Source organism: Elgaria multicarinata, chromosome 8, assembly GCF_023053635.1.
Source record: "Elgaria multicarinata webbii isolate HBS135686 ecotype San Diego chromosome 8, rElgMul1.1.pri, whole genome shotgun sequence".
Taxonomy (NCBI): domain Eukaryota; kingdom Metazoa; phylum Chordata; class Lepidosauria; order Squamata; family Anguidae; genus Elgaria; species Elgaria multicarinata.
This window is the reverse complement of record NC_086178.1, coordinates 56,764,541-56,779,104: the sequence shown is the minus strand read 5'-3', so window position 1 is coordinate 56,779,104 and position 14,564 is coordinate 56,764,541. Positions and strand designations below refer to the sequence as shown.

Here is a 14,564-nt window from a genome sequence, read left to right as displayed (position 1 = left end):
AATAGCTTGTTCCTCCCACCCTAGATGTGAATTCCTTCTGAAATGACAAGACATTGGGAAGCTACAATGGCAAAGACATCTATCCTCTTGCCAAGCAGATTGCCACTCAAAAACAAGACAAAGCAGGACTATAGCATTCTGTCTGGTGCATTGTATCAGCTTCGGCTGATACGCCAGCTGCGCCCCTTCCTAGAGTTGGAAGACCTAAAGACGGTAGTGTACGCACTGGTAACTTCAAGGCTTGACTTCTGTAATGCGCTCTACATGGGGCTACCTCTGTGCCTAGTCCGGAAGCTTCAATTAGTCCAAAATATCACAGCCAGGCTGGTCACTGGTACACCTAGGGGTGAACACATTACACCAGTTTTAAAATCTCTTCACTGGCTGCCAATTAGTTTCTGGGCGAAGTACAAAGTGTTGGTTATTACCTTTAAAGCCCTACATGGTTTGGGTCCGGGCTACCTGTGGGATCGCCTTCTCCCGTACAATCCGCCCCGCACACTCAGATCCTCTGGGAAGAATCCGCTTCAGCTAGCAAAAACTAGATTAACAACTGTTACCCAGAGGACCTTCTCTTCTGCTGCTCCCAGACTGTGGAATGGCCTGCCGGAGGAGATTCGTCAACTTGACAGTCTTTTAGAATTTGAAAAAGCAATAAAGACTGATCTATTCTGGCAGGCCTATCCAGTGAAATTTTAGAATGTTTTCAGGATGTTTTAATCATGTATGGTATGTTTTAATTCGTTTTAATGTGTATTTTATATCATGTTTTTATACTGTTTGTTTTACACTTTGAATTGTTTTAGTTTTTGTGAACCGCCCAGGAAGCTTCGGCTATTGGGCGGTATAAAAATGCAATAAATAATAATAATAATAATAATAATAATAATAATAATAATAATAGTGGTCTTAGAGAGACACCCCTTTAAAGCTTTGAGATGTGGATGCTGTTGAAAAGAGGCAATGAGAAGTGGCTGTCTCATTGGTATGACCCTCACAAGGCCATTTTCTGGTTTTAATGCAGGAACCCACATCCCATGTATTACAGGATAATACATCCTGTAGTATCCATCCAGGCCTGCGGGATATTACTAAACGATGCTTCCGAGTGGAGATGCTGGGAAGCCAGGCAGGCAGGAGAGCATGTTGACACTCAAACCCTTGCATTTCTCCTAAAGACATTTAGCAACAGTGTTTTCCAGCTCTCCCTGCATGGCAATATCAGGCTCTGTTAGGTCCACGAAGGACCTGGAAAAGTCAGCAGAAGCCGCTTCTGCTCTTGGTCCTACTGTACTATTGTTAGGATGGCAGAACTGCACAATGTGCCTTTTCTAACATACATATCAATCTCTCTAAAACTTTCAAGGGAGGTATGAAGCAAAATCCTTTCCCCCACTACCACAAAGCCGCCCAAATAAGGGCTTTGGGGCCTCATCATACTGACAAGCCTGCCATCTTGTGGCTGCATAAAGAACCTGCTTTTTCGTAAAGGCTGCCCAGGTGTAAACAGTGGTCAGGACTGAGAGAAGGTAATCTTCTGCAACATCTGTTTGGGGGCCTATTCAGGGCTGAAGTCAAGGGTAGGCAGGGCTGGGCCCTTGCCGATAGCCCACAACCCAGTAGGGGCCTACTGAGAAAAGTCCTCTGGAGTTGCTCCTCTCTTCACCATTGGAATCTGCTTGTTTGTCTGCCTCTCATTCTGGCCCAAGCAGTAGTAGGGGTAAGGAGGAGGAGCAAAGGGATGTCACTGGCTACTTGCTTACTGGTGCCAAGCAAGCAGTAGCAATGACAAAAAAGAGTCAACAGCAACTGGTGACAATGGTGATGAGGAGGTAGACTTACTGAGGGAGGAGACCCATTGAGGGTGCGTTACCTGAGGGCCCTCAAATCCTGGAGCCTGCATTGTACGTATTGACCACACTGCTCCAATCTGAAGGCTGAGGACGAAGTCCCATTCCTTCAGAAACACGGCTGCTTCCCTTGCTCACAGGGATGTACTTTTAACACAAACAACACAACGCTTCTATGATAGGAGATGCATGCTTTGGAGAGAGATGCCATAACTACCTGAGAAGGGCATGGCATTATACCATTCAACAGGATTATTCTGGGGGCTGCTCTACCAACAAGCCATCAAGAAGAACTGCTGGTTAAATAGATAAATTGATAAACCCACATATCTGCCAGTGAGTTCTCCCCAAAACCATTATCTAAGGAAGCAAAGACCAAACGTTGGTCTCCTTCCCTACTCAAGGAAGCCCATTTCCTTAATAACATCCATGGCTCTTCATGCCTCCTAGCCTCACCCACCCCCTCTAAACCTGCCTGAAGCCCCTCCCCCAATCTCTCTCTCTCTCGCAAGTCTGTCATAGTCCCTGAAAGTCATGCTATGGTCCTGTTGGGCGAATTCTCCTTCAGGGGAATCTTAAGGAGGCCTAGTCAATTGCCAACAAACTCTTCACAAAACTAACCTTGGCCAGGTTACCCCAACGCACCAAAAAAACCAGCAACTCTCACCTGACACGCTATTCCCAGCGTGGAAATTTAATGTGCCACTTGTGGCCCATCCCAGGTCCCTGGCTAATGGAGCATTTCTGAAACTCCCTTCCCTTGCAGTCCCTCCTGTAAACACATTTTCAAGAGAAGATTTTCAATAGCCATGTTTGCTAGAGTACTTTCCTGTACGAGCGGAAGGAACCAGGAATATGCACTCCGCCCCCACCCTAGAGGAACATAGAAAGCTGCTTTAAACTGAGTCAGGCCATGGCTCCACCTAGCCCAGGACTGGCAACACTGACTGGCAACAGCTCTCTCGCATTTCAGACAGGCATTTTTCCTGCCTTACCTGGAGACACTGGGGATAGAACCTGGAACCTTCTGCTTGCAAAGCAGGAGCTCTACCACTGAGCTATCCAGCAGGGACAACTAGAGGACGTATTCTTCCAGTGTGCTATCTAGCCCCCTCCACTCCTGACCTCTGCACGTTGATAGGGAAAGTCTGCAAGGCCAGTATATACACTTTCAACTGAACCCGAATCGCATGGGGCCCTGTAACCTTGTTCAGTTGAGCATGGTTAGTCTTCTCTTTGCAGACTTTCTCCATCAATGTGGAGAGGTTGAGAGTGGAAGTGGCAGGACCAGAACACACAACCTTGGGTTCTTCCAAACTTCCAGGAAAACCCTCTTCAGCAAATTCCCAAATAGGAATCCATAATCTTTTTAAAAAAAATGGTACCCATTTCTTAACGATTGGGAAAAATGTCAAAATATTGTTCATGAGAATCCATTGGCTTAAAACTCCTATACTCACTGTAAAGTTTAGTAAAATTCTACGTGTAACTAACCCGCCTATAATAACATCATTTAGGGCACAATCCTATGTATGTTTAGACAGGAAAAAGTCCTACAACTCCCAGCATTCCCCAGCCAGCAATTGCACCCTAATTTTATTAACTTAGGTCAGATGTGGATCCCGTTCTGAAAAGCAGTAAGAGCGCCCTCCAAAGCTGTTACACATCTGGAAGAGGAAAACCTGCATAGAGGAAAACCTGCTACATGAAGGTCGAGTAATGCTACTATAAGGCTCGTGAGCCCCCAGTTCCTGCCAAGAAAACAATTCAGAGCAGCCCAAGTATTACAAACATGTTTATTTCAAAAAACAACAAACAAAAACACAAGACACCTTTGTTAAAAAGAGAAGGCACAAAAGTGTGAAACAACTATGGCCTCAAGATTCGAATACAGCATGGACATTGGCAAGCCGTGCTGCCCTATGATCAGTTAACACATGACCTCTTTGAATTTACTGACAGCAAGACTAAAGGGGTGGAGGGCAATGTACAGATTGTCTCAGTCTCACTGGTGCAGGCTGAAATAGTAGACAAACCTGTTAAAAATACTCAACACAAAAATTGGTTAAAATGGTAAGAAAATAAAGACCTGTATTTTTCTGTACTAAAGATCTATACATATCAAAAAGTGAACCTTGCAAGCACCTTGATGGTAACTGGGAGAGATATTTCCCCCCTTAAGGGCAGCCTTCTTCAACCTGATGCCCTGGGGATAATGGGAGTTGTGGTCAAGACATATGGAGGGCAACATGCTGGGGAAGGCTGCCGCACGGAGTCAAACTGACTCATGGAAAAACATGCTCCAAGAAATAAACCCAGTGGCATTACCTATTTTTGGAGGAATATGTTCATTTAAAAATAAAATAAAAAGGTAGATGTAAAATGCATAGGGAAAATAAAGACTTACTCCTGCCTCTTGGTATCTTCATCTGGAGAAAACAGCTCAACGTACATCAACAGCAACAAATGGCTGATGTTTGGGCCCCTTTCTAAGTACCAGCTAGATCTGAACAGAAGGGCACAAAGCTGCTACCAGTTTTCCCATGGAAAACATGTTCCTGAAATAGTAACTCTCCGGCAGCTCCTCAAACACAGCAGCTTTCCCCTGGACCCAGAATCAGTAGCACCAGTTATTGCCATCAGCCATCAGTTCCAGACAAGGAGATACAAGAAAACATTTTCAAGAAATTCAGCTGGAGAACAGCAACGCTGCATTTCAGGAAGAATAAAATCTGCAGCACCTGGCAAATAGAAGAAGAAAAGTGCAGTTTAGCATGGCAGCACTGGTCTCTCCACACACCTGGCACACCAAGGAGGTGAGCTATCCATCCCTCATCTCCCAGGTGAGCCACACACAGACAGGTCTACATCCTCCCAAGGCTTGAGAAGCAAGAACGGAGCAGGGCTGCCAGGCCAAGTGAATCAGAGGGTGACCCTGGAGACCCACTTTTATTTATTTATTTATTGCATTTCTATACTACCCAATAGCTGAAGCTCTCTGAGTGGTTTATATGACATCTCCAAAGGCAGCCCCTGTGACTATAACACAGGGACAGCCAACCCAGTGCATGGATTACAACTTCCATCAGCCCCAGCCAGTATGGGTTGGGAATGCTGGCGAGTTGTGGTCCAAAACATCTGGGGCTGCCTACCCCCCTGCTGTAATAGCGCCAAGGAGTCACAGGTACCATATCCCCCGCCTTAGCACTGCACTGGCTCAGCTGGCCCTGCTGTCTTTCCATCTGATGCAGCCAGCACTACGCCAGCAAGGTAATGGGTGAACACTCTCAGTTCTGCAGCCTGGGGGAGTGGGCAGGGCAGAAGCAGGGACCTTCGTAGAATGTCTCCCTGGCCTGGGGCTTTATTTGAAAAGGGAGCGCTGCATCGGGAAGCCTCAGACTCATTTGCTGCGGTGCTATGAATGGACGGGTGCCCCCCAATGATCCATGTCAGCCTTCCCCAAGCTGGCGCCCTCCACATATGTCAGACTACAACTCCCACCATCCCCAGCCAGCTGGTGTTGATGGGAGTTGTGGTCTGACACATCTGAGGGATGGCGGATTGGTGAAGGCCGGTCTACGAGGCTGCAACGAACATGTTTCCAGAACCCCACAGACAAAATGGTGCTCTTCTTGCGGGCATTCTTGGCATCTCCACCTGCCCAGTCTTCCCCACCGACACGTACCTCTCCTTGGAAGCCAAGCTAAGACTTCCGTTGCTTCTTGGCAGGCTTGATAGGGGACAGCTCTTCCTCCTCTTCTATGGACTCATCCTCATCGCTAAAATCCTCCTCCTCTTCATTAAACTCATCCTCATCTTCCGAAAGATCACTCCTGTGAACTGGGAAGCAGCCAGGTTTGCAATTTGAAAGTGTGATCTGGAAAATGTAGCTTTCAGACATCCCCTTTCCTCTCTAACACAGTTCTGTCCAGATATGAGAGACCTTGAACTAACTGTTGATCTCAGGAACACCAGAAAAAACCTCTCTAAAAGATGTGTCATTTTGTATGGTATTATATTACAGCACCTCAAAGGCGGCCTTAAAAGAAAAAATAGGCCGGAACACATTGGGCTTTTTAAACAAATACAATCTTTGTTCCAGCATCTTAAGAGATTTCTCTTCCGTTCATAGGTCCAAACAATATTCTCCAACCCCTCTGCCTTGCACCAGAGAACCGGTATGTACAGATGGCCACTGTGTCACACGACTGCATCAGACGCATGTTCATGTCCTCCCTCCCATTTGGGAAGATCAAACATATGACCAACTTATAAACAAATCATGGAGAGAACACACTCAAGAGCAATGGAAGGTCACCACCACCACCCGACTCCATTGGTTATGTAGATAAGCTCCTTTAGGAATCATATTTTATGACATAGCCCTCCTTAAGAGTGAACACCCAATTCTTCTTCCCATTCCTTAATTTCTAGAGGCACCCATTTTATCCTCAAGAAGTCCCCAAACCCCAGTCAGAACTGCTTACAGATTTGGTGTTGCCCTGCAAGGTGGACAGGGCCAGATCCTGAACGCAGGCGAAAGGTCACTGGGGGCTGGAGCTCAAAATTATCCAAACACAACTATGGAAAGATGAGGAGAAAGGTCAGGGCAACTCAACGGAAGAAGGACTCCAGAAGGACTCCAGAACCCATTTAGATCAATCGTACTTGTGGCTTGCGTCTTCCTTCCCATAAATCAGATGGGCTTGCAAATACCCAGCTCTCTCTTATCCAAGCCATGACATTCTCATGCACGGCTCAATGGGCAAATATTATTTCCGAGCTGCAAACTGGGTTCTTAGTAATGCCTTTCAATCCAAACTAATACATCCACAGTCACCCCAGCTATAGTACAATTACTGCAGAAACCATGCATTTGAACTGATTATTTTAAGAAGTTCTGCTCTAGGTTGAAAGAAACCTTTACTGGCATGCGTAAACAAAGATTTCCTGGCTAGCTAGACTAGAGGGAACACACTGCAGTGAAAAACTCAAGACTCCAGAAAACTTGCACATTATTTTTTTTTTAACAAAGGTTGGGAAATATCTGAGGGGCAATCAGAGGCCTTGCAAACTCAGGCTGCTAAAGCAAGGCGGTTTCCCTTTCTTGTCAACTCTCACAGGTCAGCACCCTATAGCAGGGGTGTTTTGAACCTCTTCAGACTAAGGGCAGCGTTCCATTTCGGAGAAATAGCTTTCAGGGGCCGCATTCCAGGGGTGGGGTGGGGCCAAAACTACATGCCTATTTTAGCTTAAATCTCTTACTGCCAGTAACTACGCCTTTGGAGAGGCATTCCAACTTTTGGGGAAACTCATAAAAGCCAGGAAAACCACTAAATGATTGGTGGCTGGAGGAAAAGGAGTGGTACCAAAGAGGGAACCCCAGAGAGCCGGATTTGGCCTATGGGCCTGAGGTTCCCCCACCCCTGCCCTGCAGCCACCACATCCTCATTTCCTCCCAGGTACCCAAGTTCCCAACCCCAACAATTCATTTTACCCAGGGCTGGCATGACAGCTTCAAGTTCGCCACTGGCACAACAACCTCCTTGTTCTGATAGTCGCGTCCTACAATCTCCACGATGTTGCATTCATCCGTGGCTGCTTCTGACAAGCAAACCTTGATTGGGGGGGGGGGGGCAGAGAAGAGAAAGGAGACAGAATTATATATATATATATAAAAGTGGGCATACTTAGCCATGCTCAACTAGGAAGCATGATTTTCCCCCAAGCACCACAGGGGCAGAACCCCTCAAACAAGCAGTTGGGAGCAGGAAGAAAAGAAGTGCAATTAGGTGCTACGTTCCCCAACCTGGCGCCCTCCAGATGTTTTGAACGACAATTCCCATCACCCCCAGACAGCATAACCAATGGTCAGGAATGCTGGGAGTTGTAGTCCACAACATCTGGAGAGCACCAGGCTGGGAAAGGCTGAAGCAGAGGACAAAGGAACAGGCTCAACAACAAGGTCCCAAGCCAATGAAACAAGTGCCCATTAGCCAACTCACAGCCTGAAGCTGGGTTTCGCCAGCTCCTGGCTTAAGCTTGTTCCTGAAGAAAGAACTCATTGCTTGCTCCTCCTGTCCATACGGCAGCCCTTCCCAACCTGGTGCCCTCCAGAAGTGTTGGGCTACATCTTCCCAGCCAGTCCATACTTCAGATGTTCTTGGAAGAAACGGATTATCTGGACCCATTTCAGTCTGGTTTCAGGCCAGGGCCCGGCACTGGTGGCTCTGACTGACGACCTACTCCAAGTGACAGACACGGGGAGTGCTACCCTGTTGATCAATCAAGGAGAAGACGAAGACGAAACTTTTGAGAAACAAATTGCCAGTGTTTCAAGGAAGTGTGATGTAGTAGTGATGGGGGACTTCAATTACCCTGATATCTGTTGGGAACCAAATAATGCCAAAAGCGGCCCTTCCAAGAAATTCCTGACATGTGTGGGTGATAACTTTCTCCTACAGAAAGTGGAGGAAGGAACTAGAGGATCGACCATCCTTGACTTGATATTGACCAATAGGGATGACTTAGTGGATAAAGTGGCAGCTAAGGGAACTCTGGGGGAGAGTGACCACGTGAATTCTTGATTATGAAGGAGACAAAAGTGGAGTGTAGCCATACACACGTACTCTGGATTTTAGGAAAGCTGATTTTAATAAACTCAGAACTATGATAAGTAAGGTCCCGTGGCAAGTGAGCCTAATGAGAAAAGGAGTGCAGGATGGGTGGGAGTATTTAAAAAAGGAAATTTTAAAGGCACAGTTACAAACAATTCCAACAAGGAGAAAAGATAGAAGACAACAGAGGAAACCAATGTGGCTCCACAAAAAGCTTAGAGATGACCTGAAAACAAAAAAGGATACATATAGGAAGTGGAACGAAGGCCAGGCTACAAAAGAAGAGTACAGACAAGTGGCGCAGAAGTGCCGAAATGACGTCAGGAAGGCTAAAGCTCAGAATGAGCTGAGATTAGCGAGGGATGCTAAAAGCAATAAAAAGGCTTTCTTCAGATATGTGAGTAGTAAAAGACAGAAGAAAGAAATGGTGGTTCAACTGCTTAATGAGGATGGCAAATTGATAACAGATGACAAAGAAAAGGCTGAAGTGCTCAATTCCTACTTTGCCTCAGTCTTCTCCCAAAAGCGGGTCTATGACCCCCCTGGAAAAAGTGAAGCAGAAGTTGAGGGGGCAGGATTACAGTTTGAAATTGATAAACAAATGGTCAAAGAACACCTAATTTCCTTGAATGAGTTCAAATCTCCAGGGCCCGATGAACTGCATCCTAGAGTAATGAAGGAGCTAGTGGAAGAACTCTCAGAACCTTTGTCTATTATCTTTGCAAAATGATGGAAGACGGGTGAGGTGCCGGACAACTGGAGGAGGGCTAACGTTTTTGGCTGAGGTGCGGGATAAAAATACTCTAAATAAATAAATAAATAATAACGTTGTCCCTATCTTCAAAAAGGGCAAAAAGGAGGAACCTGGGAACTACAGACCAGTCAGTCTGACATCCATCCCTGGGAAAATTCTGGAGCAGATTATAAAGAAGTCAATCTGTAAACACCTTGAAATCAATGCGGTGATCACTAGAAGCCAACATAGATTTGTCAGGAACAAATCCTGTCAGACTAATTTGATCTCATTTTTTGATCTGGTAACCTCCCTTGTGGACTGTGGGAATGCTGTGGATGTCATATATCTTGACTTCAGCAAAGCTTTTGACAAAGTGCCCCATGATATTCTGATTAACAAACTAGCTAAACGTGGGCTAGATGGAACAACTATTAGGTGGATTCACAGTTGGCTACAGAATTGGACTCAAAGAGTACTTATCAATGGAACCTTCTCAAACTGGGGAGAGGCAAAGAGTGGGGTACTGCAGGACTCAGTCCTGGACCCAGTGCTCTTCAACATTTTTATTAATGATTTGGATGAGGAGGTACAGGGAACACTTATCAAATTTGCAGATGACACAAAATTGGGTGGGATAGCTAATACCCTAGAAGACAGAAACAAACTTCAAAGTGATCTTGATAGGCTGGAGTGCTGGGCTGAAAACAACAGAATGAAATTTAATAGGGATAAGTGCCAAGTTCTACATTTAGGAAATAGAAACCAAATGCACAGTTACAAAATGGGAGATACTTGGCTCAGCAATACTACAAACGAGAAGGATCTTGGAATTGTTGTAGATCGCAAGCTGAATATGAGCCAACAGTGCGATATGGCTGCAAGAAAGGCAAATGCTATTTTAGGCTGCATTAATAGAAGTATAGCTTCCAAATCACATGAAGTACTGGTTCCTCTCTATTCAGCCCTGGTTAAGCCTCATCTAGAGTACTGCGTCCAGTTCTGGGCTCCACAATTCAAGAAGGACGCGGACAAGCTGGAGCGTGTTCAGAGGAGGGCAACCAGGATGATCAGGGGTCTGGAAACAAAGCCCTATGAAGAGAGACTGAAAGAACTGGGTATGTTTAGCCTGGAGAAGAGAAGATTGAGGGGAGACATGATAGCACTCTTCAAATACTTAAAAGGTTGTCACACAGAGGAGGGCCAGGATCTCTTCTCGATCCTCCCAGAGTGCAGGACACGGAATAACGGGCTCAAGTTACAGGAAGCCAGATTCCAGCTGGACATCAGGAAAAACTTCCTGACTGTTAGAGCAGTATGACAATGGAATCAGTTACCTAGGGAGGTTGTGGGCTCTCCCACACTAGAGGCATTCAAGAGGCAGCTGGACAACCATCTGTCAGGGATGCTTAGGGTGGATTCCTGCATTGAGCAGGGGGTTGGACTCGATGGCCTTGTAGGCCCCTTCCAACTCTGCTATTCTATGATTCTATGATCTTCCTGGATCTCTCGGCGGCTTTTGATACCATTGATCATGGTATCTTACTGGATCGGCTCTGCGAGATGGGTGTAGGCGGCACTGTGTTACAGTGGTTCCGCTCCTCCTTGCAGGACTGATCCCAGAGAGTGGTATTGGGCGATTCCTGTTCCACCCCATGGCAATTAAGCTGTGGGCTGCCACAGGGTTCTATTCTATCTCCCATGCTGTTCAACATCTATATGAAGCCGTTGGGTGAGGTCATTAGGGGTTTTGTGCCATCCGCATGCTGATGATACCAGCTCAACTTCTCCTTGTCATCGGAGTCAGCTGTTGCTGTGAAGGTGCTGGAGGTTGTAATGGGCTGGATGAGGGCCAATAAACTGAAGCTGAATCCTGATAAGACACAGGCTCTGTGGATTGGTGGTTCCCGAGTCCGGGAATTGGGTAAGCGACCTTTTCTGGATGAGGTGGTGCTCCCTCTGAAGGATGGGAGTACTCCTTAGCTTGGGACTACTCCTAGATTTCTCATTGTCACTGGAGGCCCAGGTGGACTCCGTGGCATGGAGTACTTGGGGTCAGCTTCGGCTGATCCACTAGCTATGGCCTTTCCTGGACAGGGATAACCTAGCCACAGTAGTGCATGCACTGGTAACTTCCCGATTAGACTACTGCAATGCACTCTACGTGGGGCTGCCCTTGAAGACGACGCGGAAGCTGCAGCTAGTGCAAAATGCAGCAGCTAGACTGCTGGTGGGTACATCTTACAGAGACCACATAACACCGGTCTTAAAGGAACTGCACTGGCTGCCTATACGCTTCCGGTCAGAATTCAAGATGTTGGTAATGACGTTTAAAGCCCTAAACGGCTTGAGACCTCGATACTTGAGGGAGCGCCTCTCCTTATATATGCCTGCCTGCCTGAGACTTGAGATCTGTTGGAGGAGCCCTTCTCTACATCCCACCAACGCAACATATATGCTATGATGGGACAAGGGAGAGGGCTTTCTCTGTTGTGGCACCCCGACTGTGGATTGCCCTCCCCTTGGAAGCCTGACTGGTGCCAACACTAATTTCATTTCGACACCAAATAAAAACATGGCTTTTTAACAAAGCTTTTGATGGTTAAATACACTAAGATGGCACATTGCTTTTATTGCTTTTAAATTATATATTGTTTTAACTTGGTTCATGGTTTAATTTGTTTTTAACTGTGCATATTTATTGTTTTATACTGTATGCTTTTATCTGTATGCCGCTCTGAGATCTTAATGATATAGGGTGGGATATAAATGTTTTAAATAAATAAATAAATAAATAAATAAATACCATAACTGACTCCAAATGCTGAGGGGCAAGAGCCCATTTATTACCAAGAGGGAATTCTGAACCTTTTGCCCTGGAATGGGAAAGACACTATTCCCCCTCCTCACCTAGCCACGAGTGTGGTACCTTTCTCTGTAGTAGCAGTGGCTGAGGGTTCCTCTCAGAGGAAGAGAGTGCAGCAGTGAGTTGACTCAGTCCAGCCCTCTGGCTGCTTGTAAGTCATTACACTCCACCACCAGCTATGTCTCCCCTATGCAACTACTCTTCCTCCTACGACAGCCCTGCCTCAAACTCCCAAAGGCACCTCGCTTAGCTCTCCTCACTCTCTCTACTGGATGACTGCTGAGCCAGTGTAGCATGATGCCACTTTCTGTACAAAATAAACCTGCATTTGCCCTTGGAGTTTCACGTCAGAAACATTCACGAGTCATGCCTACTTAAAAGGGAAGGCCCAGAACCGCAGATCTTCCTGGAGGCTGCATTCCAAAATGGCTGTCCTTGATTTTCCAGCCAGGCAACACCTTAGCTGAGAAATCAGACAAAACTTTTTATTTCTTTGTGCTGTATTACATAGCACAGGAACAGAGAAAGAGGAAATAAAATGTCACCTAGGGCTAGCAAGCATCCTGTTCCTTGGAGGGAGATGTGGAATATTGAGGCAGCCTTGTGAATAAGCCCACAAAATTAGGGTTATGAATAACAACAACAAATATTACTACCCTGTTACGAGGCTTGTAGCATGCATTTCCATGCTAGCCGTGGAAGAGGGGAAGCATTGTCCTTTGCAGCACATATGGAAACACAGGCTTCCAGGCTCCTGCCAGGCTAGTTCTTCTACCAAGCAGACTCAGCAAGGAGGGACAGAGCTGTCCATCTCACCTGCACCAGCTTCCTACAGTTCCTTGCTGGTTGTGGAGAAACAGCATCTTCCCACTACAACTAGCACAGAAACCAAGTGGGCTATGGCGGGGGTAGAGGGGGGGAGATCCATATTGGACCTTTCACTTGCCTGTGGCTACCAGGAGAGTTGTTAAATACAGGAGAGTTGTTAAATACAAGACCGTGTTAAAGGCCCCCGGTTGCAAATATCCCATTTGAGGATAGGAGCTCTCTTACCATATTCAGAGCTAGGAAGTGATCCGAATCATCCTCTTCAGACACCTTAAAAGTGTAGGATCGGGCACTACTATTCAGCTCACATCCTGGGGGGAAAACAAAATGCACACATCCAAAACTACATTGCAACCAATAAGTAAATCACAAAAGCAGGGCTACAGCATGTTTCTGAGAAACCAAACAATGTCCTTCTAAAATAAACACTATATTATTCTTCACTCTTGCAGGAGCAATTGAACTCCATCTCAGCAGGGTCCCACTTTGCAGGAGCCACGAATGAAAAAACCTATGGTCAACAGCTGAAGTAGGGACTTCGGCCAAAGGAAAAGCCTTCTGGGAAGATTAATCTCCACCCGTTCCCCTACATGGAAAGACGATAACACCATTTTAGATTGTTCTTGTAAAGCCGGAGGAGTTAAGGATCCGTGCTTTTGATTAACAGAATTAAACAGCAAAAACCAGTTATAGTTTGACCAAAATCTGCCTACACTGTTTTAACTCCCCCTTCCTCCCCTCCTCCCACACTTGTAGTAAGGTATGAATATCTACCATTCTAGAGATTGGGGTCAGCTGTAGGATTTTGCCTGAATTTCTAACAAAAAGTATTTTCAACTTTAATGGGTACCAGTAATATAGACACGACTTCCTATCTCTAATATGCATTCACTTCAGGATCCCAGAATATACCGAGAAGGCACAAAGCATAATAACTGCAAAATAAATAAATACATTCCAGTCGTTTTATTTTGCAGACTACCAAAGATGGGAATAATGCGCTTTCCCATACGAAGGGGAAGGGCAGAGAATTATTATTTGCAGTCTAAGCCTATATACCTTCCCTCGGATTAAATTCCACCATGAGGCTTAAACCCAAACACGTGTACACAAGGATCAAGAAGCACTTCGCCACGTGCTTATTTTGAAACAAACCTAATCTTACAGGACGGAAGATCAACCAAATCTTCGGTGGAGGCCGCTCCCCGCCCCGTCAATGCAATGAGCCAAGACACGTGGAAGCATTGGTGACTTATCGGCACATATGCGGAACCGGGACAGTTGGAAGGCGGTGACGTGACGCACCGCACGTGCTTTCCGGCGTTTCAGGCTTAGGGCCAGAAACCCAGCATTCAAAGTACTGTCCGAGTAATACCCTTCCAATCCAGATTATCTAGCCCTTCCAGGCACTAGCCAGTACCTCTGCACAGACCAAGGGCCACTGATCGCCCAAACATGATGGCCAATTGCCCTACTCCCCAAACATGATCACCAACTGATCCCCATTGCCAGACAGCAAAACCCCAGCCCCTCCTGACCCACCGAACACGAAGCGGCTGGTGCATATCGACGGTTTGCCTCCATCCACGATGCTCTGCAGATCCAAGAAGGCGGCCATGCCTGTGCCGAAAGGACGAGACAGGAAGACTTGCTTGCGCCGCGGTGCCACC

At 46.3% G+C, this 14,564-nt stretch overlaps 1 protein-coding gene across 1 annotated transcript; it reads right to left on the bottom strand.

Moving 5' to 3' along the window:
* Positions 1-4,025: 4,025 nt before the first annotated feature.
* Positions 4,026-14,564, bottom strand: NPM3 (nucleophosmin/nucleoplasmin 3). The gene is made up of 6 exons (XM_063132548.1): positions 14,437-14,564; positions 13,120-13,205; positions 7,348-7,467; positions 6,338-6,431; positions 5,536-5,690; positions 4,026-4,591 (listed from the first exon to the last, which is right to left on the bottom strand). Exons 1-5 carry the CDS (start codon positions 14,510-14,512, stop codon positions 5,554-5,556), a joined length of 513 nt encoding a protein of 170 aa, XP_062988618.1. The 5' UTR covers positions 14,513-14,564; the 3' UTR covers positions 4,026-4,591; positions 5,536-5,553.

Coding starts and splice junctions, on each gene's coding strand:
- NPM3 (XM_063132548.1), bottom strand. CDS start 14,512: ATGGCCGCCTTCTTGGATCTGCAGAGCATCGTGGATGGAGGCAAACCG. Junction 13,206..14,436: donor CACCAGCCGCTTCGTGTTCG/GTGGGTCAGGAG, acceptor TTTTCCCCCCAG/GATGTGAGCTGAATAGTAGT. Junction 7,468..13,119: donor ACTTCCTAGCTCTGAATATG/GTAAGAGAGCTC, acceptor CCCCCAATCAAG/GTTTGCTTGTCAGAAGCAGC.